The sequence below is a fragment of the Gymnogyps californianus genome, chromosome 4, assembly GCF_018139145.2.
Source record: "Gymnogyps californianus isolate 813 chromosome 4, ASM1813914v2, whole genome shotgun sequence".
Taxonomy (NCBI): domain Eukaryota; kingdom Metazoa; phylum Chordata; class Aves; order Accipitriformes; family Cathartidae; genus Gymnogyps; species Gymnogyps californianus.
This window is the reverse complement of record NC_059474.1, coordinates 51740993-51766843: the sequence shown is the minus strand read 5'-3', so window position 1 is coordinate 51766843 and position 25851 is coordinate 51740993. Positions and strand designations below refer to the sequence as shown.

General features: G+C 38.5%; 1 protein-coding gene across 5 annotated transcripts in view; it reads right to left on the bottom strand.

The window, feature by feature from the left end:
• The window catches only part of CCSER1 (coiled-coil serine rich protein 1), a 719834-nt gene that overhangs the window by 634151 nt on the left and 59832 nt on the right, over positions 1-25851 (bottom strand). For all 5 annotated transcript variants that reach the window (XR_007766366.1, XM_050895848.1, XM_050895851.1 and 2 more), the window contains exons 4-6: positions 23078-23174; positions 17635-18993; positions 14844-15031 (exon numbers count right to left, since the gene is read on the bottom strand). Coding sequence is in view for 4 of the 5 variants with exons in the window: in XM_050895848.1 (XP_050751805.1) it covers positions 14844-15031; positions 17635-18949 (1503 nt within the window). In the remaining variant the exon portion in view is untranslated. The remainder of the gene's footprint in view (positions 1-14843; positions 15032-17634; positions 18994-23077; positions 23175-25851) is intronic.

The window sequence follows — 25851 nt, the reverse complement described above, 5'->3', positions numbered from 1 at the left end:
GTCATGACTGTCTTAATTTCCTTTATTAATTTTTTCTTTCCACATAATCTTTAATGATTGCGTGCACATTTCCTCTGGCATAGGAATGGCGAATACAAAGAACAACATCCCAAGCTATAGGGAAAGCAAAAGTTTCCCAAAAGTTACCTTCTGTCTGACACGGGAAAAAAAATTTGTCCTGACTCCATATCTCTGGTGATCAGTTTAATAGTGTAGGTATGAACAAGGTATATTAATTAGGCATCTCAGAAAATCTTTGCATCACTATGAGACCCATCTAATACCACATCACCAGCAGCAGCCAGTCTCTAATCTCCAGCACAAGGCTGTAGTTTGACACGTACTTTAAGTTAACAGCCATGCCAAAAAAGATGTTTTCTCTACTTGCCACCCTCAACTAGCAATTCCCCTATGCCCACATCACTCCCTACAGCATGGTGCCACAACTACAGTGAACCAAACCAGGGTCACTTGGTCCAGCTGTTGCTTGGTTATTTTTGACCACAGAATTTTCTGACCAGCAGAAGCCCTGAAGCATAGGGTTAAAATAGTAAAAGTACAGTATGAATAAACAGGTGACACCATATCTTTTCATAATTCCCTTAGAAATATCAACACATTAGACACACAGAATTCACTACAGAAGCTTACTTTTCTATCTGTAGGTATATGCTCTCCTAGATACAATTCTTTCCATAAAACAGTTTGTGGTCTCTACTGACTGCTTTTTTTTTCCCCCTCTTCATCTAAATCCACTTAATACAGCCTGAGTCTTGTTCTGAAACTGTTCATAAATTCGTTTTAATGTGTTACATTTATATTTTTAGATATTGCCCTGAAGAATGCCAAATCATTTAAGGAAACAATTCATCACAGAAGCCTTAATCACAGAGTAAAGAAAAAAAAAAATATTTCCCATGTTATATGCCTGCAAAATAAGGAATGCAACAGTGATGTCTAAACAACAGCTACGAAAACAGTTGCACCTGGTGAATACCAGGTGAAAGGAGAAAAAGATACAGAAAAAGAAATATTGTGGTCTATTGCAAAAAGAGCACATAATTGCCACATCAGAAAGGAGAAAATGTACCTTGTATAAAGACTTGAATTAACAAATTAGGGAAGATGTCAGTGCCAGGGATATTTTGTGATTTAACTTTGATCAGAGTTAACATGAATAGAAGTTATAGGCATAAATCTCTATGAACCTAGAGGCAAAAATATTCCTTTTCTTTTTTTTCTTTCCCCTTTTACAGGCTTAGAGAAGGTAAAGTGTTTCAAAACAAAAGGTATAGCTTTGATAACAAGATCAAATTGCTTTCATGTCACATCTGTCCTTAAAGAGTAAAGACAAAAATGACAACTTCTTATTCTCATCTGGAGAAAAAACTCTGTTAAAATGTGACTAATGAAAATACAAAAATAATTATACTACCGTGCACACTGCCACACTTACAGCAGGAAAACTGCATTACTTCCCTCTTTCAACTGAAATGCCTGACAGGTTGTTATCGACAATGCATATTTTACAGGCTGCCTTATTTTCCTCTGAACAATGTCCCTTAGAGCGAATATTCATAGAAAATAAGACTAACCTCTGGATTTCAATATTTCAGGTAACAGAAAGGTTACAAATTTTTCTTGGCAACCAGTTCTGTCAGCTCTCGACCTGTTTAGTTCCCAGCTTCTCCCTCGATTCCTGCCTGATTTACAAAAATATAGCCTCTCCCCTCTCTCCAGCTCCTTCCACTGACGTACTTCCCATCCTCTTAACTTTCAGAGCTCCACTAGCCCCAAATTTCCTCTAAAATTCTTTCCTTCCCAATGCTTCATCTCTTCCTTTTCCACATTACCTGCAGTGAACTCCACCCTACAGTTAATTCCAGTTTTCTTACCTTCAACCCTTCCTCTCTTATCATCAGCACTTCATAATCCTCCCCATTTTCTAATGGGAACATAGCCAATGCTCCAGTAAGTCCTACCCTTTCTTTATCCCCCTCACTCCTCTCTGGATCAAGTCCTCACTTTCCCCACTCCCACGTCCTCCACTCCAGTAAGGAGCCAGATTCCAAAAGTTGGCAAATTTATAAAGATTGAAGTCTGCCAGGGTAACAGTCTGCCAAGTCTGCAGATTTATAAAGACAATTTCATTTAACTAAGTGTTCCCTCCCACTACTTACTCATTTTACTTCACACAACACAAGTTTCACAATGCTTATTTTGGGATAATTTCTTCAAAATATATTCCAAACACTTAAAATCTGATCATTTCACGTTAGAGTAACTAAGTTAAAACTGGTGGGTTTTACTTTTATCAACTACAACATGCCAAAAAAAGGTGACAGGAGACTTCTCATGCAAATGCAAACTTCTGATTTTTGGAGCAGTCAAAACTAACCTCATTTCCTTTGATATACTCCAAAAAGTTATCCAGTGAAGAATCTTGTGGGAGTCATTTTTAGGAGACAACATGAGTTCTGCTACAGTGCTGCCTGTTTTACAGGATGAGGCATAACAGGGTGGGTATGTGGGAGTAACTTAAAACATGCATATGAATAAAAACCAATTAAGTAAGAAAAATTGAAGCCCTTCTTTTTGTCCAAGATATCTGTCTGAGCAACAGAAATAGACTTTGGTGAACAATCTTCCATTAGCCTTGGATTGGTTAAAACTCCCCATCCCGTTGCAGATGTTCAAGATCCTGAAGCAGGCTATTACTAAACATTTTAACTCCTCTCCCCAGGTTTTCTTTGGTATTAAACACTGCATTTTCTAAGTGTCGTGCAATGAATTGTTCCAGCTATTACTAACTACTACTTCTCAAGTACCGATGTTCCTCTGACTGCCAATCAGCTCCGAATCGTAACAGCCATCCAGACTGTTTATGTAACTACAAATCCTAGACAATTATCTGACACTAATATTCTTCAAAATCAAGAAAGCTTCTCAAAGCATAAAAATGCAAAATGTTTGTTTCTTTATCAAGAATTCAAATACAAAAATGCACATTCCTGTCCTGAATTTAAAGCGTATTAATTTCAGAAAGGTTTGTGTTGTTTGGAGCGTTGTGTGTAGTTTTTTAATGACAACATCTATTCCGTAAGTTATGAAAATTTAAAAAGAAAGATACTAAGCTATTCACCAGGCCTATGTTACTTCAATGAATTTTATTAGTTTCACTGAATGAATGCTAAGAATATAGAATGATCTCTGAGGCAACAGGATGTGTTTTAACATCTCATTCCTGAATGATGTATTTTTGCCTATTCCTCCATTAAAAGGTGAATTAACCTAGATAAGCATTCCCAAACCTAATTTCTACATATCAATCAGTAATATAGCATGCAAAATGTGATCCCGAGTCTTTAATGGACTAGCATGCACTTGACTCTAAATCAGAAAACATTCTTATTCTAAATGGCAAGCTTTTGGGGTCTGCAGCTAGTTTTCCAGCCACTGCCATGTCTTTAACCCAGGGTTCACCTAGCATTGCCTCCAGCAACACACTGGCAACAAGAAGGACAGCAAATATAATGACAGAACAAGTGACCCAACAGCATTTCCATTTCTCACCCCACTACCTTCTTTTTATCAAAGGGATCAAAGGCCTGGAAGAAGCACCCTACCCTGAATTGCTATAGCCTGGGGGAAAAAAATACTGTATTTATTCTGAGTTTATTCTCACATAAGCAAAAAGACGACAGATAGGCAGCTTATGAGAAAGCATTGCAGAACTCTCACCACAAGACCATTCTCGGTCACATTGTTTGAGGGACCTACACAGCAGGAAATGATGCGCACAAGAAACGACAGGAGCTAAATTAGTCACTCTACGAACAAGATCAGGGCAATTTTCAATTTTTATTTTCATAAAAACCTAGTGAGTGCAAACTATCTGTGAATCATCTGACCTACATGACGAAAAACCCAAGACACTGTTTAATTTCTATTCACTAGTCATAAATTTCATCTTCAGTGAATTAGCTCTCCATTAACTGTCTCCCTTAGAGAAGTCATCTAGTGATTTCTGTTTTCCTATTGCATGTATTATTTGCATATGCTAACCTGAGAAGATATACCACAGCTGCAAAAAAAATCTGCCAGTGCTAAGGGCATCTCCCAAGATAAAAGACATGACAGTAATCTTCCAGTGCATAGAAGGAATTAAATTAAAATCATTTACCTTTTTTTCTTAAGAAGTACTTTCTGTTACCAATACTGGATAGAAAGGATTTTTCCACTTAAGCATATTACTCATTGCATAAAGACCCCTCTTTTATTTAAAATTCAAGTGTAGTAATTGAAATATGGAAATTAGATGAGCCACACTAGGTCACATAACCCTATAACCTGTCTCCACCAATGATAACTCTCAGGTTCCCCTGACCTTTGTCCCTTCTACAATGAGAAGGGGATCCCAGTATGCAAGCACACAGAGTACATCACGTTGTACTACCTCTTCCGATTCCTTCGGAAACACTTGTTAGGGTCCTGGTTGCCTCCTCCCCCCCTTACACTTCTACTTTCCCATCCACCGTCGTAGCATGTCACAGGAATGCTGTCACAGGGCTGACATGTCCCTGTCAGCCACCTCCTTTCTCTGGCACACCTGGTCCATACAGTAGGATGAGGAAATATAAGAGCGTGCGTGTACGTATGGGGACGATTCCAGTTCCTGTGAGTTTACGATTTCTTCCCAATCCAGCATGTCTGCAGACAGAGCATGACTGGGCAGGGCCCACCGGCACAACAAATGAGTTGGCAGTGCAATGAGAGGTGTCAAAGGAGCTCCGTTCGGTATTCCCTGCAGCTCCCTGTCCTTGCATTTCAACCTTGGACTCTCATCTCTTCCCAGTATCAAAGGGCTTTCAGCATCTGACATATAAGGATGGTTGTGTGGAGTAATGAAGACAGAGCCAGACTCCTCTTAGTGGTGCCCAGTGAACAGACAAGAAGGTGCAAACTGAAATACAAGAAATCCAAGAAAAAGCTTTGGGGTTTTTTAAACCGTAAGGCGAGACAAACACCTGGACAGGGTGCCAAGAGAGGTTCTGGAGTCTCCACCCTCAGAGATATTCAAAACCCAACTACACATGTCCCTGGATAAATCCTAGCTGACCCTGTTTTGAGCAGAGGTGTTGGACCAGACAATCTCCAGAGATGCCTTCCAACCTCAGTGATTCTGTTCCTCTCCTACTACTGATTAATGTATTGTGAGAGTCAGTAGGGAGTATTGATTAGATTTGTCAGAAGATTATTTAATCCTTGGTAAATCCCTGACCTCTTTCACATCTCCGCAGCATGACAGGCACTGAGCAGAAGGTAAAGGCCTTCACCACAGACAAGTTGTTTGTTTGGAGGTGGCACATAGGTGGTGACATGCAGATTTTAATAGCCTACATGCACGAACAGACCGAAGACCATAGATTGTTTTTTTTTTCCACAACACTGCATAACAATTTTGCTACAGTACTTGCCTGTACTCAGAACATATTGTGCTTGTGGAAGATGTGATAATGAATAGGAAAGTAAAAGTCAAAATAAAATAGAAAAAGAACAAAGCTGCTTTTGCTTGACAAATATCATTATCTATTTAAACAATATTGATCATTATTGCATATTTTAATACATTATCACATATTTCTGTGCAGAAAGAAATCTTCCCCTTCATGTAGGAAAAGAAATCCTTAAAAATAATATCAACTCAAAAAGATGAGCAGCTTTGGAACAAGCTTTCTCTTAACATTAACTGGCAAAATTGTTTGGGGAATGTAGTGAGACTAGCACAGAAGTGTGCTTTCTTAGAAAAATCCATTAATTGGGTGTGTTGTACACTTACATTTTTGAGTCTCAATAAACAGCTAAGTATTCCAGAAAAATATGAAAAAAGAAAAATAAACGTAACATTACAGAGGACACCTATCTGTAGTTTTAAAAGTCCAGTCCCCTGTAAATTAGTTCAGGCAATACTTACAGCAAGTACTCCTACATTAGAACTTCAGAACAAAATATCAGATATCCAACTTGTACTGGTTTTGGCTGGGAGAGAGTTAAATTTCTTCATAATAGCTTGTATGGTGCTGTTTTGGATGTGTGACCAAAACACTGTTGATAACACAGAGAGGGATGTTTTAGCTACTGTTGAGCAGTGCTCGCACAGTGTCAAGGCATTTTCTGCTCCTCACACCGCCCCGCTAGCGAGTAGGCTGGGGGTGCACAAGAAGTTGGGAGGGGGACACAGCTGGGACAGCTGACCCCAACTGACCAAAGGGATATTCCTGACCATATGATGTTGTGCTTAGCAATAAAAGCTCGGGGAAAAGAGGAGGAAGGGGGGATATTTGCAGTTATGGCATCTGTCCTCGCAAGTACCTGTTACATGTGATGGAGCCCTGCTTTCCTGGAGATGGCTGAACACCTGCCTGCCAATGGCAACTAGTGAATGAATTCCTTATTTTGCTTTGCTTGTGCGTACAGCTTTCGCTTTACCTATTAAACTGTCTTTATCTCAACCCATGAGTTTTCTCACTTTTACCTTTCTGATTCTCCTCCCCATCCCTCTGGAGGGAGTAAGCGAGCAGCTGTGTGGTGATGAGCTGCCCACTGGGGTTAACCCATAACAGAACTAAAAGAACTAATTCTGTCCTATTTTCGCTATGTAACACTACATCCATCCACTACCATGATTACTCTGGGATTTAAAATGGCTAATAACACACTCTACCTTCTACCTGTATTAACAAAACTCTATTCAATCGGAATAATTACACCAATGTTTGAATAACAGTTTACACTTTTTGGGGCTGTAATGATTATGTTGTTAAAGAAGTGCATAGAACATTATAGCATAAGTATTAAGTCACATCTAAATTAATTTCTGTTAGTTACTTGATCTCAAGAATTAATTCAAAGTGTCTAACAACTGCAATCTGATTTTCCCAAGCTCTTAATATGTTAAGATATGTATATTACACCACAGACATTGATTTCCCACAGGGTATTTAACTGAAAAGCTTCTAGCTGACTTGACCTAAAAATTGCAGACAAAATGCTTAAAGCCCAATTTGCCGTTTCCATTTTTTTTATGCTAATAGTATGTGAAAGGCACTTTCTCCATATTAAATTAAGAATATAAGGCCTAAATTACTACTTACCTACAATCAGCTGTTTACTCCTATTTAGACAGCACTGTTCAGCCTTATGCTATCAAAGTAGTCCTGACGGTTCTTGCTTTAAGTGGCTTTCACAGTTTCTTTCCACAAAGGAGGAAAATGCCAAATTCATTGCAAAAGGGCAAATTTTGTTACGGTAGTACAACGCTAGTTATAAATGAATGCTGTCAAGTCCACTTCACATGACGAGTGAACCGCTGCCTTACAGGGTTTGCTTGTACAGTTCAATAAGAAGTGATGTTCCTAAATGTTCTCCCTTGAGAAGCCCAGCATAGCAGAGAGAAATTTGAATTAAGCAGAAATCCCACAATTCAGTGACAGAACAAAATGTAACATCTATTTTAACTACGAAAAAACTTTCATGAACGTCACAGATACCAGAGATAATATACGTATAGCAAGTTAACAACAGGTTGCACTTATTCAGAGAAAACATAACCTTGTTAGTTCTAAAGAAGGTTGTGCAGAGGACATCAAAGGAGTGTGTGCATTTGGCTCATCTGGTTCATATTTTTGTAACAGTTTTGGTATATCTGAAAAAGGCTGTTTTGTTTGGGGGGTTTTTTTTGGACCTGAACTGAAACCCTGAGCACTCAAATCCTCTCCAAAACCTTTCATTCACTGCCTTTACAGCGCAGGCTGTCAAGACAGAAGCTTATCTGCTGTTAAAATATTAATCATTAATGTGCCTCCAGTCTGTAGATGGAGAGTGCATCCCATAGGGTTTTCTCAAGCCTCTATAGGTCACATTTACAGATCACAAAAACAACCACCTTCAATTCCGCTTTTAAGTCTACTGGTCACCCACTGTAATTCATAAACCATTCAACTCATGTATTTCCAATAGCATCTTCCACCTAATGTGTTGGCCACAGATTGCATAAAAATCTCAGCTTCCAAATGGTCTCAGCGTAGACTGTCAGAAGACATGAAGCAGAAGGTCAAGTCCATACTCAAGGAGAAAAGAGCAGGAGAAAGTAATGTTAAAGCAACCTGGAGCAAATACGAGAATCACTTCAATCCTCTCTAGACTAGCAGCCAACCTAGTTTTACCCATGTTCAGTGCTTCATCAGGCACCAGCAAAATATCATACTATTCAGCACAGAGAAGATGAACATAGAAAACATTTTAGCCCTTATTCATGTACATTCAGTGAAGTCCATGGGGGCACAGGATCCTGTTGTTTCTCTCATGAGGTAGCAACTAAGTTAGAACTGGTGCTTGATAATAAGACTGCTCAGGAAACATTCAAAATGCAGTCATCTGTGAGAAGCACTGATCACACTTTCATGAGTTGCAGATTTGGATACTGCTTCGTAACATACAATATCAAACACAAAGGATAGATTTGAATACAGTGGTTTGGATAATTGCTCCATCATTGCAAGTACCATTTCTGAAGTACACTAGACACCTGGACTATTAATTGCTACATCACCCCAAATCACCTAGGTAACAAAACCTAGGTACAGTTACTCACACAGAATATCCAGGACACCTAACTAAAATTTAGATACCAACTGTTAATTAGATAATTATCACAAACAGACGTTCCAAGCAGGGGCCATAACACATTTCTGTTAAAGCGACCTATGTTTTGCCTTTCTGCTTCCTCCAGAAATACACTAGGCATCTCAAATACTTGCAGATAATCTCTCTTTTGCTAGTATCTCACTATTTCTGGTGTCCATCATTTACCTTTGTTATGTCTTCCCAAAGTTTCAGACGGCTCTCTCTACACTAAATTAGTCAATTATTAATTTTGCAAATTTAATGTTTAACTGACATGTTCAACCCCTCCCATTATCAAATTGAACCCTGCAGTAGCCCATGAAATATTACTCTGTATTCCAACACTGGTTTTTGCATATACTGTTCTTAATTTATGTTGCAAATATACTTCCTGAGATATTAGGTACTCAGAGCATCCCCACATAATAAGCATAGCACAAGCATGATGAAAAGGGGATTTTGCCTAAGTGTCAGCATTAGATGGATAAACAAAAAAAAACCCAGTAATACAGTACCAGCATGCATCTTGAAAAATTATCTTAGTTCAGTATTGTGTTGTTACTTGTAGGCAAGGCAAAAAAATAAAATTAAAATTGAGAAAGGAAATGAAGGAAGTGTTGTAGTAACTGCAGTTACTCTAGTGCATGATAGGCAGTGTGGGAGAAAACATGAAATTGACAGTTTGACAAGTGGGCAACGAAGACTTGTATCACTGTTAAAGCTGAGGGAAAAAAGCTGGAATGACCTTAAGCCATGAAAGTCCTTTAACTGGCAACAAGCAGTTTTATCCAATATATTGGAACCACAGGAAAGATGCAAAGAAAGAAATGGCACAGTCAAAGCAGCAATCCGGAAAAATAAGCTGTGCAGCTCTAATGGGACTGACACAAGTAGGCAAGGTACCTTGCTCTAGGCAAAAGGGGAGGACGATGCAGCACCGAGGGCAAGCATAAAATTTTTTACCTGCAAGGATGAAAACTTGTAGCTGAATTTAAGAAATGAAAAACAGGCAACAGTTAGAAAAGATTCAAGTATGAGAAACTGAAGAAAAACATGTGCTCAAGAGAGTGCCCAGAGAAACACGGTCCTGCAGAACAGAAAGGACAGTGGTAATGTTCACCTACTGAGACAGGAAAAAGCTGAAAAATTAGGTTTCTTTTAGTTATATAGCATGTATGTTGATAGCCAGGTGTGGGCAAGGGAGCAGTCACAAAGACAGACAATTATTTTCTTTCTAAATAATTGCAGAGAGGCAGAAAGGCAGGTCTATGAGCGCCAAATGTAAGTTGGCAATCTCGTTCTACTGCATATGTGCAGTCATATTTCTAGACAGAGTAAAAACACATGTGTATTCAGCACAGTGCAGCTCATGTCTTTAAGTTGGGCAGTGTGGTCTAGGAGCTCCAACAATCCTCTGAACTTTTTTTTAACTTGTAGTAACATACAGCTACTTTCATTCATATCATCCTTCATGACTATCTAGTTTGAATGACTAATTTGTTAGCATTTCAAAATCTATCAGCGACTTTTAAAAAAAAAAAAACACAGCAATTTTTAATTTTTTTTTTTTTTTAACATTTCCTCTTTAGTACTGGTAAAGGTGATATTTAGGATAGTCATCTTTCCTCATTAGCCACTACCATAAGAAGTGACGGATAATTTTGTTGCTCACACACATCTCAATTTCTACTGTTAATTTTAAGTACTGTAGCACATCAACTCTTTTTTCCTGCCGTTCTGTCTCCTAATCCTCTTAAAGAACTTACAGTGATTTGGGGGTCTGATCCTATTTTTTTCGTTGTGGTTATTCTAATTCTCTCCTACATTTCAGCTACCTGGGTTTACGTTCTTTTCATTGATCTTGCAGGGCTGCATATTTCAGGTCATTCAGGTCTTTTACGATGCTGCTTTGCATTTTTCTTTCTTTCTTTTTGCCTCTCTTACACATTGGAAAAGAGGAATCACCTAGCTGGAGAACAGAGAGGTCAGCCACAGCTTCTATCAATCTTCTGAGACATAGTTAACTAGTCTATATGTTAAGTCTAAATATTTAAAGTTGTAACTGATGACTTCATAGTTGGAACATTTGAATGACCAGAGTTTTTATAGCAATATGAATCTCTTTAAATTGCATCAGGTTTCAACCATGTTCCTTTGAAAAGAGTCTATTATACTGCACAGGCTAATCTACATTAAACTGTTCCAAAAACGTGTCCTGAATTGCAGTTCTCACCTTTTGTGTAACTATGTAATAGTACAGACCAAAACCATTTTTAGTGAAATGATGGCATCTTGTGGCAGAAATCGGTCACTGCAAGAATGACAGCTTTGAAACTATTCTGATGAAAAACACATGTAATTAGTAATCTAAGCAGTAAATCTCAAGCGTCTGTTTCAGTTAATTGTTTACATTACTATGAAATTGGCACGTTTGCAGAGTTACTTTGAAAGACTTTTTCTTTCCCTAAATCTCATTTATGAGTAGCATTGCTCCTGTCCAGATTATAAATTACTTTTGGCATCTCACAAATGAGTTAATGCCACTCTTGGGGGAGGTGGTGATCATCTTTGTAGGTTTGATACATATTCTCAGTATTTTGGAGATCCACCTATCCAAGGCTTTTACCTATTGCCTTCAAAAAGAGCACTGCCAGTCATGCAAGAATACTCTGCTGAGCAAGTTGTTTAAGAGGAAGAACAGTTTCTCAGATGCTAGTCTTTTTTTCTTCTTCTCATCTCCTGTGAAAGTCTAGCATTCTCTCAGTTCTTCTGGCTCCTCACTCCAGCCAGCCCCTTCAGCAGAAGCAGCCCACGCTGCCTGCCAACAAGAAAAAGAAAGCAAACAGGTCTTGGAGGACTTCCTTCAGTTTGCAAGGAAAGGGTATCTTCCACGCTACAAAGCTTCTTCAGCCTAACACGACGACTGGATGATGCCAGAAAACCGGCATCCGCAGCTACTACCACTCGCTCGGTGCCGCAGAGCAGAACTGAACAGCGGTGCTGCCCTCGCCAGGGAAGCCTCGGCAATCCCCCATGAACTTCCCATCCCTCAAATGCCTGTGGTTCATTTTCTTCCAAAATTGAACAAAATTAATACAGATAGCCACAGAAGAGTGACTAAAGTTTTTCTAGGCACACAAGAAAGTTAGGCTAAGGTTTTTAATAAAACTTTGTTTACTAACTCCATTTCTTTACCTAGAATTTATTCTTCATTAGGATCATTCACTGGTAAAAATCTGCTACTGTGGTGTTAGACATTAATTGCTTGGGACAAGTATTTTGAAGGGACCTTTTTACTGTTCAGATATGTATTATTACGAACATTCAATTTCTTCAGTTTTTAATTTCTTTTCCTTCCAGGGAACTCTGCTTATTCTTTTGCCTTCTGTTTGTTGGGGCGGGGGGGAGGGGGCGGGCGTAGGGTGGGTGTTGTTGGTGTTGGTTTTGTTTTACTACTTCTTAAACCTCACTTTTTACTATAAAAGCTTTCATCTAGCATTTTTCTTAACATATGAAGATGATATCCATATGTACTGGGGGGAAAGCAGGAATAATTTTACCTTCACTCATGAGTATGCACAGTAATTTTGACATCAAAGTTCTTGGTCTGTGACTATAATAAGTATGAGCAAATACTTGCGAATTTGTGGACAATCTTGCTAACGGAAGTGGAAAAAAACCCCGTGGATTTCATACACAAAACATGAAGAAGAGACTCAAATCACCACCTACCGCCCATGCACACTTTGCTTACTTCCTGCTGTCACTGCGTTGTCGCCTGCCCAGTCCCATCATTAATACAGGGCTAAACAGAATGAAGTGCTATGGCATCAGTCTAGTCTAGTATTTAAATGAACACAGAGATCTGCCTAATAGCTTGGGTTTAACAACCCAAATAAGGTTTACAGGATTGAGCCAGGGTTAATCAGCTTTTTAGGGCAGGAATTACATCTGTCTAATGTTCTGTATGCCTACATGAAACAGCATCTTTAAATGTCATCATGTTCTTTCTGGCTTTGAAAAATAAGATGTTATTCACTGATACTTGGATGTGAACTTCCTGCAAAAACAGAGAAACATGCTATAACTATACACTTTAATAGTACAAAGGTTTCTTCTACTATTTAGCAATTCTACCTCTTTATTTCTATGCTGTATCTCTGGGTGTAATAATCCAGTGGATTAAAAAAAAGAATTTTACAAATCAAGGGTTTTCTGTTGAAATAAATTTTGCATTACTGTACTACTTCATCTGACAAGTTGGCAACAATCTAGAAACAAGACAGACAGATGTATAAAGTCTTCTCCTTCCTAAAATTAATTTGCCTCCTGCCCTTTCAGGTAGTATAAAATTAATCAGTGAATACTGATAAATCTGCACGATCTGATACTGCTAAGAAGAGAATAATCCTGTCATTGAAGTGTAGGTAATCCAATCTGCCCAGGTTACAAAAAGCGAGTGTACAGGCAAGTGTTTCTGTAAAAGACATCAAGTAACTCCATTTTAGTTGAGTGTTTTTAGTGACCATTGCTTCAGGACACTGTTACACTGAAAAAATCTGTTGTGCATTGTCCGTACATAGTAAGAAAGTGCTTGGTACTGATGTAATTTTCTCCTGCCATCCACAGCAGCATTTGTGAGCCCAGCCACAAAGGAACATTTGGATAATACATTCAGACACATGGGTGAGATTTACCAAGACAAAAGACAGATTTCATATCCTCTTGAGAAACCCCCAAACCCCAATTACCCCCCACAGTTTCCATAAGGGGATTTCACACTAAATCGGATTCTTCTCGGGGGACCTATTTTTAAATGACCAACCAGGAACTAGTATGGGTGAATTCCACAGATGAAGACAATTTTAGCCTTCCTTGGCTTCTCAGGTGAGAGAGAAGATGTTACGTTTAGTGGCAGCCAAAGCAGCACACAGTCATAAAAGTTGTCTAAGTAATGATATGAGTTGTTGAATTTTGGTATTAGCCTGTAAAACTACACCAAAAGAGCACATAACTGGAAATCTAACATCAGTTTGCACCAATCAGTTTTGCATCTCCAAAAAACTGCAAAATTTCTCTCTTACAAAAGGCAGGTGTGTTCACATCTGTCTCTCAGGGATGTGTTTGGTCCTGCATCATTGTAACATAACGGCTACTACGTAAACCTGAAAAGGCCCTTTATTTATACATCTGTTTAGCAACTCTAGGCAGGGGTAAGAAACTTGGAGCATTTTGCTTTCTATGGAAAGCTGTTTTCAGACACAAGTACAAAATGAATCCTCCTTTTTTTCAGCTAGCATGTTGAATAAAATATTTCAAACTAATAATGGCCATAAAACTTGTTTTAGTGATTTCCATAAGCTCAAGAGTGGATGCCATTGCTGTAGATGTTCAATCTTAGCATCTTCTTTATTTCTCTCACTGGAGAGCACATGCATAAGTATAAATTATATTCATCTTAAAATGTTTATTGTCACTGGCTATAGGAAAGCACAAACTTGTCAATCAGTCAGTTCCTTCTACTATTGTTTCACTAGAAGAGGTTTCAAAAGTACTCTCCAGCAGTTATCTGATCTGGTTTAGCTTTTCCAGTCCTTGGGACCCTCAAAGGTTCTCAGAAGAGATCCTTTCCTCTCCTACTTACCTTGTGCTCAGAGTGAAAGCATTCAAACGTGTCACCACTTTCAAAACGGACCACTCAGACCTTTCAAATGAGCCTCCTTACAAACAACTTCCTCTCTATCCAGCTTCTGATCTGAATCTCATCTCACTCATACCAGACATGAGTCCATGAAATAACTAACACAGTAACAATAAAATGTTGCCACAGAATAGCCCACTGTATTTAACGTCAGAAATAGTCATACTGAATTTTGCTGCAGTTCCCTCTCCCAGTATTTTTCTCCCAGGAAAATCAGCAAAGCATGACAACAAGAATCTCTTCACAGAAAGTATACAAACCTTTTCACAATGTCACACTGGAAAAAAAAAAAAAATACTTTTAAGATCTGTAGCTAAGCCTAGATCACATTTTGGAAGCCTGAGACAGCTCCCCCCCGCCTTTTATTACCATCCATTACTTGTAAAGTGGTGCTTCTCATTATAGTTACACCAATCACAGGAAGACAAAAACTTAGGCATATGGGAGTAACACTCACCATGCTGTTCATTTTTGAAGATGATGAGTTTGCTCTGTGCTTCCATAGGCTGTTAAGCTCTTCTGTATTTCCATCCTTTGGTTTTATGATCAGCCGACTGCCTCCAGCAGTACCTTCTGAAGAGGATCTCAGTCGTTTCTCAACAAATCTGCCTTCTCGGTATGGACTGAAGCTATTGGCAAGATCAACTACAAATAGAGAAGCAATCAGCAATCATTACAGAGAATTATTCTCTACAAATATTTTCTTAATAAGAACACTGCTTTGCTTGAAATGCTTACATTGAAAGGCAATCGCATAAGAGATGTTCTCTAGAAAGCAGATCCTGCTTACCTAGATAAAAGTGTCACCTGGGCCACCAGTTCGCTGTTCAGCCCTCAATGACTAGCACGCTCAGCGTGCTACAGCCCAGTCCACGGCTCCTCACAGAATCCAGAAGGACCTTTGCTCCATCCTTTCCTTTCTCCCCTCACTCTAGGACACTTCCAAACTGCTGTCCAGTAAAATCCACCAGAGAAACTATTGCTGGTCCACTGGTGCCAAAACCCAACCTGCCTTACCCTGCGTCCCGAGGTAAGTCCAGGTTTTGCACGGCCAGGTCACAGCTTTGTTATCACTGCATAGGATAGGGATGCACATTGGTTTTGGTTTCTGTTTGGCCTTCCTAGCTCAGCTCTGCATCCGCACCCTTCAAACCCAGCCTGTAGCCAGCAGGCTGAATCCCAGTCCCCAACTCCAGTTAAACAATAACACATCAGAAAAGAGGAGAAAAATTACATTTTGAGGTGTTAGGGCAAATTTAGAGATGGGGAAAGAGAAAAGCATAATAGCATAATAAATGTATCAGAAAATCTTACCTTTTTTTGCCTTTTGCAAGAGAACAGACATTTTCTCTAAGGCTTTTCAAAAAAATCCTTATCACACAAAAATATATAAAGGTATACTAAGAAATACATGGCACATCAAACCTGCTCATACATTAATGTCACATTCACGATGCCATCTATAATGATATCAGCTATGAGACCAGCTACAGAAGGGAAAATATCTATTACCAAAGAAAATGCACAGAAATATTTTGCATTCACATCTGGTTTTAAATAGTTTTAGCAAAACCAAATGTTCAAACCAGTCTGTCTGTAACAGATATAACTACTTATAACCATATCTTGCTGAATGCCACATAAGCTTTTTCTAGATTTGTTTCATTTCATATGCAGGATTTTATATCTTTTTTCAATGCTCCCTTTGTACGCTTGGCCAGTTTCTAATTTTAAATACATTCTTCACCGCACAAGTCAAAAAAATTGCATTTTGAACAGCACTATAAAACCCTGACAATTAATCATCGACTTTCACATAGTGGAGTATTAGCTCTAGTGTTTCTGTGAACATGAATTCCATTTACAAAAATCCCTCTATCACAGTTTCTACTCCAATTAGCTGCCCTCCAGAAATACAGATTAAACATACAACTGTCGATGCATGAGTTTCAAATGCACTGCATAGTTCTAAACATCACTCTGAGCTGCTCACTTGCTGTTCTGCAGTACATTCTAGTAAGTCAGATTCAAAAGAACTCATCATTCACAGATGAGTCAATGTTGCAAGGAAGACCAACCAAGTGCTCGGGACCGGTAACATACATAAATGGAAATATTTTTTCTCCCAATTGACTAATGTTCTGAGGGAAAGAGGTCCCTTCTGGTGAAAGCTGATTTAGTGGATTAATTTGACTTTATATTGCCATTTATGTACAAGATATCCAACCAAGCCTTTCAGTAACAAATAATTCAAAAAGCAAGGTTGCTCTTGATTGCTTATAATCTACATGTCTAGATAAATGTTGAAGCAAAAAGGTGGGTATGAATTCATATGAGTTTACACTCATTCATCTTCTAATACAAACACTATAAATGCAGTCGTGTTAACCTGCACAAATTTTGGCCCACCAGATACAGCCTCAGGCTTATGCGAGAAAGCACCAGTCTTTAGGTTGGTTTGAGAAAATAAACTGTCAGAGATAAATGTCTTCTGACAGGTATCCTTCACTCAAGGGCCTGGTGCCTTTATTCATCTGCATCTCTATAGACCGGGATTTCAAGGCACAGCCTTTCCACTTCATCTTGTTAATATTTCCAAGTTCCTTTTCATAAACTAAAGATCCAGTGTGAAATTTAGATGGTAATTAACTCTCTCTGTTTCATAGATTACATAATAAGAACTTGCACAATGTTATTTCAGATGGAAGCAGAAATAGGATCTCTCATACTTTGCCACAGAAAAATCCACTCCAAGCTACTCTACAAAATCAGGTGAACAGAGCCAGCAAGAGTTAGGAAATTTTGAAATTCAGATCAATACAAGATAAACTGTGTTATTTTTCATAACCAGACTAAAAGAAGGTTTATTTCTCCGGTGATATTTCCATCTCAAACAATGCAACTCATTGGCTCAAGTCCAAAATAGGCATGCCTCAAAAATCCCAGCTTCAGCCTTCGACAAGAGGCAAGAATCAACACTCTCTTTCTTAATTCATTTTCTACCACAGGAAAGCATAGCTACCAACAGCACTGATGGGTGTTAGCAAACTGTAGAATGCGAACTCAAAAAATCATAGAGTTTCTGTTTAACTCCTACAAGTTTGAGAGGACACAATTCATAACTTTTGAACTTCCTAGCTAGCACTTGCAACTCTACAAAAACACTTTATGACCAAACAATTCTTACAGAAGAACTGAGGCCAAAAACCCCCCACCAAACCCAACAATGAAAAGACCATGAGACATACCTTTAGAACGGTTTGTTTCATAACCCTGTTGTGTTTTAAAGGACTGAGGTTCAGAACATGGAACAATCTTAGACTCCATTACAGGAATTGTCTCTCTCGTGTGCTTGGATGGCGTGCTTTCATCTCTGTCCCCAGTCAACCCCTGTGCCTTTGGAGAGAGTATCACTGGTTCTTCTCTACGCTGTAATGCAAAGGTTTCTAAATGTGCATTTGCCGAGTTAATTTCTCCTATGTGCCTGGCATCGTCAATATGTAGTTCATTGGCTTGCAACAATACTTTTGTTTGATTAGCAGCTGAGGTTTTGAATAAGGTATTAGATTCAACGCTACACGAACTTGTGTGACTCACAGGAGATACACCAGCAGAATGGCCAGTACTTTCCACAATATCCATTTCCCTCGCAGGAGCAGCAACAGGATTAAAGAAGATCTGAGAGGTAGAGACATTGTGGCCAAAATCCTCTGCGAGCAGCGCCCCAGTCCCACCGCTGGGCAGAGCATCAACTTCTGAAACAGAATCCTCCGTCAGGGTGACAAAGTCTGAGGGGGTCTGGGCAGCCGTGAGGTCAGCCGAGAGCAGCGGGGACTGCAAGGAGCTGCCCATGCACTCTGTCATCTCGGCCGAACATGGAGGAGAGGACTTGGTGATCACAGGTTCGCTTTCCACGTACGATTTAACCTCCAACAAGCACCTGGACTGCTGCACAGAGGAAACTGACTGACTCTCTGGAACTGGTTTGGAAAATTTGTAGTGCGATGAAAAAGATTTAGGGAGAAGTTTTCGTGTGGATTGTTTGACAGAGTATCGGCTCTGCTCCTCCGCAAAGCCTGAATCATCACCCTCGTTCTTTCCAGAGCTTATGCAATTTATAAAGACATTCTTATTAGCTGAGGGCTCCTTTCCCTTTTCAAAATCATCTGTCAAAGACCTTGTTATCTTCTTGCTACGTGAGCTGCCAAAGCCAACCGAATGCCTTCCTCTGCTTTTAATGTGTTCCTCTAAGCTCAGTTTTTGAAAAGTGCTGAGAGAGGACTGGGCACCATTTGAGATATTAACGTTTTGACTAGCCGACTCAGGCTTCTGCTCACTCCCCTTCCTGTTATGGAAGCTAATGGAAGGAGTGCGGAAAATACTCCGGCGCTTGCCTGTGCTCCCTGAGCTGGAGTTAGTGCTGGATGGGGAGGAGGTGTGGACACCAATGGCATTAGCAGAAGAAGGTGAGGAAGGAAGGGAGTCGTGTCTCCGGCTAATACTTCTCCTGAATATTGGCAACCGAGATACTAGAGTCGATCGTCTGGATCCTGAGTCCCCCATCAGGGCACAAAGTGTCCGTGGCTCTTCACAGCCAATAAACTAATCTGGGATGAGAAAGGAAAAAACAAAACAAAACAAAAAAAAAGATAAATGATTCATCCTCAAAGTCCACTTGAACAGGCTTTAAGTCAGTCTAAATACATGAGATGTCAACATCAATTTTACGTACAGCTGAAAGTTGTTGCATATGCATTACTGAAGATTTTTAGAATTTCAAAGTGGTGTTCAATAGGCAGCGCTGAAAACCCAGCAGCTGAGCAAAGATGTGGCTCAAAACATTCTATAGATGAGAGATACAGTATTATATATGATATTATACAATGCAGATAACACTGGGTAACAGTATAAAATCTACATGCCAAAATATGTACAAACGTATCACCCAAATGTCCTTGGTTTTGTAAGTTCTTCGGACAAGTCGTCTTATAAACTGTAAGCTCTCTTAGGAGAGACTTTATTTTTCATGATCTGAGTAGAACAAAACATTATTTTGTGTTCCTAAATACTCAGATTTTTGCAAGAAAGAAGAGGATTTAAATTTTCCAATCTTCACTGAACTTCCAGTTGGATTTTTAATTCTTTTATGTGCTCCTGCTAAAGGCTATATGTATCACCTTACAGCAGAGAAAATGCTGGCATTGCAATCAAGCTACAATATGTACCACCAAAAATTCTTCCTGAGGAACTGTAAATTCTAGGAATTTACTGTCAAAATATGGGATCATGTTTCTAGATTTGAACTTTAATGTTTCCTTTGAACACTTCTATAAAATCCTCTTGTAGCCTACTTGCTTATAATTAGCTATTTTTGCATTTTTTTGAAATTAGTGAACAGTGTTTCATACACAGACACTTGGCATTTTTTATAAATATTTAAAGCAATAAAAACTTATTTTGATCAGCACAGCAGATGTACTAGAAAAAAATAATCTTTATGAAATATATACCAGTTCCATCTCCTTTTTGTTCTCGTTATAATAAACTACCACTGTGAGAGACAGGACCACGGAGGGAGGAATAAAAGCATGCGATATATAATCACAGGAACAAGAGAGGCTGTAAGTGTAACGCCTGAGTGCAACTTCATGAGCTGCAAGTGTTCAGCACAGAGGAATAAAAATCAGCTCATTTATCTAAGTAATGTTTGTATGTCAAGTGCAAAAACAAATTCATTCATCTAATGAGCAATTTAATATGCGTTATGCGGCTACAAAAAATATCTATGAACAATATATTTATACAGTATATATATACACACACATATATATAAAAATAAAAATGGGAACAGAATATTTAAGGAGTACTAAAACTACGTATATGTTATATTACTATGAAACAAAGGGTAACAAGGAAGTTCAGAGACTGTTTCTGACTAGACATTGGACTGTACTTTGTGCATTGTTAACATTTTTTTTAAAAAAGCTAGTACAGGTCCAGTCTGAACATGCACTGCCAAGCAGCCACAATATTCACAATCACCAGGAATCAATAAGCCATTTTGTACTTTAAGATGAGAGAAACAGCATGGGAATGGTTACTAATTCCTACAGGTCATTGGTGATCTCTGATGACAAGCTAAAACCTGACCTAGACAACACCCAGATTGAAATTTAAATTTGAATTCAGTCTGATTGGGACAGAACTGATGGTACAGGCACACACACAGCTTATCAGAATAACTTCACATCCACCAAACGAACTGGTTGTTCCATTTCACTGACACGTAAGGTAGTTTGCATTTACACCACTAAGAGCAAAAGCAGAGGCAACCCCATAGAGAAGCTGAGGCCCTGTGAACTCACAGAGGGGCTTACATTATATACCAGCTTGTTCGTCTGTCCACAATTCAGCCTACTGAAAACGGGCTTTGGAAAGCCACATGCAACCCTCTCCACTCTCCCCGTACAAACCTCTCTCGGTTCTTTAAGCACTTCCAGACCTATTGTGTTGGGGTTTTTTTGCTTTTGTGAATGTGTACTTGCAGGCATGCTGACATGCATGGATATGCACATACACACAACACAAGATTATTTATAGATTGTGACGGTTCTTCCTTGTAATTTAAGGAGACATCATAACTGCTGAAAAAAAAGACTTCAGAATGCAGTTTTACAACTGCAGTAGATGAGCAAAATATTTTTAAAATACTTTAAAACCCTATAGGCATCTTATGCTCAGACAAAACAGTTGCTCCCATCATTCTCTCTCCTGCCCACACCTTAATTGTCAGTTCACTGGAGAACAAACCATGCTGGTTTATAATTATGAAATTCTCTGAGTTGAGAGCAGAAGGAAGCAGAAAACTGAGGAAGAAGCACATATTGTAACTTTCGCTAAGGCTAAGTCTAAATAATAATAGAGATTATTCCTAATAACTGACCCATGAATATACACAGCCTTAGCTTTCCAGGTGGTAACAATTTTTAATAGAATACATTGCCTCTAACTGCAGATAACAAAATGGCATTTATTCAGTCATTCTTCCCTTCTTGCCTCATGAAGGAAGAACACAAACAAACTGCCAACATTTCTCTTATTGTCTAAGCAGTAGAAATCCTCACCCATAAAATATGAACTAATTATACTATACTGTTCTTTCTAGGTCTACAATAGCTATCAGAGGACTTTTCTTATAACACACACATCCATGTACCCATACATGTATATATGCATACATGAATGTTTATGTGCATATACAGTTTGACTACTTTGAATATTGTTAATATTTTATTAATATTTTAATATTATTTGCATATACCGTTTATTTTATATATACACACACACTTTTTGCAGTGTAGAAGTGCCAAAGTTTAACACTGAGTTAAAGTGACAATTCTCCTTGCAACACAGGAAAAAATACATATTTCAAGATATTAATACTCTCAGATATTAATAAGATCTTTCATTAATTTTTTCACTTATTGCAGAGGAGTTATAAACTGCCATATATGTCCTATTAGGAGCAAAACAGGAAGTGTTTCCTTTCAGTCTCCATATTTAACGGAATTACTTGTGCTTACCACTTTATAGCAGTAACCCTTACAGAGTGAAATTCACTCCAGCTACATATTCTCTACGAAACCACTAATTCTCTGTATCTAACAACCTCATCCCTACTGGCATCATTCTTAAATGCTGCAACAGAGGAAAATGAAAACAGCAGAGAAAGACACCTTTGCAATGGTATTATGCCATTCCAGACAAGACTTTCAAATTTAAACTGGACAACAATTCTGATCCTACGCAGTCAGCCTAGGACCTAATACAAAGCTCTGTGTATCTTAAAATAAATTATTGGGTTAGAATACTAACAAGAACTCAAGTAAACAAGAAGGATCAAGGAAAAGTGACAGTCTAGGAAGGCTTTCAATTTGACCTTGTTTAGGACAAAATATATTTTGCATCATTATCACATAATGTGAACAGTCAAAAAATAGTCTACACAGTATTCTGTACGGAGGTCTGAATCTTGGTCAAATACACAAACAATTACTTTGTAACACTTTTTAATTCTAAAATCCAGTTATTGCTGAAACTGAAGTGTTTATGCAGTGCTGCAGTAGACAGACATTTAAATTTTGCTTTTTATGGAATGGATTTTTGATGCACATTTTTGTATCTGGTATTACACAAGACAAAGTTTGATATACTGAAGCAAAGTAAACTATTTTGAAAACATTTAATTGCAACCAGAGTAACAGTGGATTATTTTAGGATCTGTTCTTCCTCAAGAGCTTGGCTACAGCTCACAGTTTCTGAGCTCCTGTGCTGAAACCAATGCAGATGAGAAACAGGCAAAGTGCGAATACAACATTTTCCCTCTTATTAGCAATTTAAAAAGTTAATCAAATGGAAATAGTTTCTTTTCACATTGGTCTGCACCAAGATGTTGCAAAATGCAAATTAATCTCAAAAATATCTTGTCATACTGTATCTTGTCAAAAGAAACAAATTGCTCAACTTTCAGACAGCGAATGTAATGGAAGAAAAAAACCCACAAGTGTTAAAACAGGTAAAATTGTCAAAAGATTACACCAATTTCTCCAAAGAAAACTACTCCATCAATCCACCAGCTGAAAAATAAAACCCAGTATTTTTTATTTCAGCTTCCGCCAAGCAGTTACTCACACAAGTGTGCCGGAGCGCAGTGCATTCAGTGAAGAGCAACTCTCGATGGTGGTTCTGAACTCCGGTAGAGGGAGCCGCGGATCTACTTTTTCATTGACTGCAAGTATGAAAAAGCAACAGTCAGTGCCTTTTACGTTTCTCATCGCCTTTGAGGCAAAATTTGGGACTTGAAATTATTTGTGAATTTTACCATTATCATAATTACATGTATGTACCAGAATCTAATATATGCTTATTCAACAGAGAACTGTAATGTGTAGGCCAGTACAAACACTCCCTTCATAAATAACCAACCTGCTACTACCTCTCAACACTTTATACAAAGCTTTCCTAAAGATGTTCTCCTTAAAGATGTACCTCCTAGAAATATCAAACAATATCTTCCACGCAAAGAACAAAACTGAATTAGCTATCTAAGTTTAAATCAGGAGATGACATGACACATAGTTGAAAGGCCCCAACCTTAAATCAGAGCAGAACATCAACACTCGTCTGCTCCCTACCTCTCTCCTCCACAGCAGTATGATTTTTAGGCTGCACTCATAGTTTAAGGAAGATGATACATTTTCTTTAATGCTTTGAATCAGGAACCATATAATAAAGCAAAACACACAGGACTAACATATAAATCTTAAACCGCGAACATACTCCATCCCTCATGTGAGCGCTACCATATGGCAGGAGGCAAGGACCATGTGATAGACGTAGTCTCTATAGACCAGCTGGCTCCAGACTTACACAGAAATTAAATTTACCCCAGGATACTAGAAATACCCACAAACACACATGAATATAAATATTTTTAATTGTTGGTGAGTCAACAGAAGTCCTAATGCACTTGTAAGGAGCAGTCCTTTAGCCCAATAGGTAACATTGTAGCCTGCGACTCCCACCCAAATCATTAAACTCCCATCATTTAGATTCCAGTACTATATTGTCCTCAGCATTTAAGCATTACCACCTTCAATATTGTTCCTATTTTATTCCAATATTATTTGTCTCTCTAGTATGTTTGTGACTTGTTTTTTATCTGCATAGCTCCCAGAGGTCACTATGTGTGAGGAATCCTGTACACAAGGAGAACGTAAGAGCCTAAAAAAGCCATTAAAATATTGTTTTACATTTAAAATAAAAGCAAACAAAGAAACACCTGTATGTAAATACTTAGGGCTTTAGTTGTTATCAAGGATAATGTAACCGGATTAATAGGGCCTTACTGAAAATACTAGCAAAGCCAAATGCCTGTACAATAGAAGGCACTAGCTAAGAAAGGTGGGATTGTTGATACCGAAGGAATTAGTTTTTGCAAATTAAACGAGTGAAATTCCTTCTAATACTTAACAGCTCCATTTGCTTTTGTGAATCACACTCTTCCCTTTTCTTTCCTTGTGCGTGTAACCCTTGCAGCATGGTACAGAGCTCAAGAATGTATTTTGTGGAACAGTGGCCATACCCGTATTCTCGGTGTGAAATTTTATAAGCTACTACCTTGTCCGCATTTGCTTGGAGTTTAATTTTTCTCAACAGTTTTTATAAACAAAAGAAGAACACCCAACATAGGGAGCTAGACCTTTAAAAAACTATGTGTGTCTACACATGCATGCACATACAACTCCACACATTTTTCCCCTCTGTACTGAAAACTGATTGGGCAAAAAAGCTTTTATATATCTGGAAAAAAAGAACACAGAATCCAAGCACTGAGGTATTCTAAGGCAAGACATGAGATTTCTTTGTTTCCTGTGTCCTGCAGCCCAGGCCTATCTTCATTTTCAAATGCTCCCATGCTTTCATGTAATAAGAGAGGAAGCAGGGAGATAAAGTGCAATAAATAAATTTGAAGCCACACACACATCAAAACATCATCTCCCATTTTGACTGATCTTGTACCAGTTGAAGACAGCTATTTCGTAAGCCCGTCACTGCTATTCCCAGTGCTGGGATGAAATTAGAAGTGTAACAAACATTCAAAGAAGAAAACTGGAGATAAGTTATCTATATATCCTCTTTTGACTTTAAATTAGCCAGAAGGCAAATGTTAGCATGAGACAGGTCACATGTGACTCATTCTTTCACTCATTATCACTGGGTGTGTAAATTCATCCCAGCTGTACCAGGTGAACTGCAGGTTTACTAAAAGAGAACCAGGGAAACTGATCTCTAGAAACCTAGAGGCCACCGTTCTCTCCTACCTACATTGAAATCATCCCCGACTTCAAAAGCCAAAGGTTATCTCAAAGCACTTCAGTATAATATACAAAATATCAGGACAGAAGTGTACCAATCTTACTGGTAGTCTTTACATACACCCAGCAGTCAGTTACTGTTCAGTAAGAGCTGAGATCATCGACTGGCAAAAAGTTGACTGTGTGAAGAAGATAAACAACTAACTTTCACCTATTCAACAATCAGACACAAACAGGTCAGAAACAGGGCAAGGACCATACCACAGTGAAGCAGCAGTCACATTCATGTGACTGGGTTTTGGTGTGTTGTGTTGGTTTTTTTAACAGAGGAGAAACCATCTCTCTTACCTCTGTCACTTATCTGGATTCTGGAGAAGTGTACAATGTATTTCTTACAACATCTGGTATTCACAATACTTATAGTTTAATTAGAAACAGTTACAAGTACAAATTATAACCTGGAAATAGAAGTATCAAAGAGTATATGCTTGCTTTGTGATTCACACATCATGGCATCCACTCCCCTGATTACCTTTCCCAAATGTGTTTGTAAGCAACGAATTATTCGCTTTTAACAAGTGAAGTGGA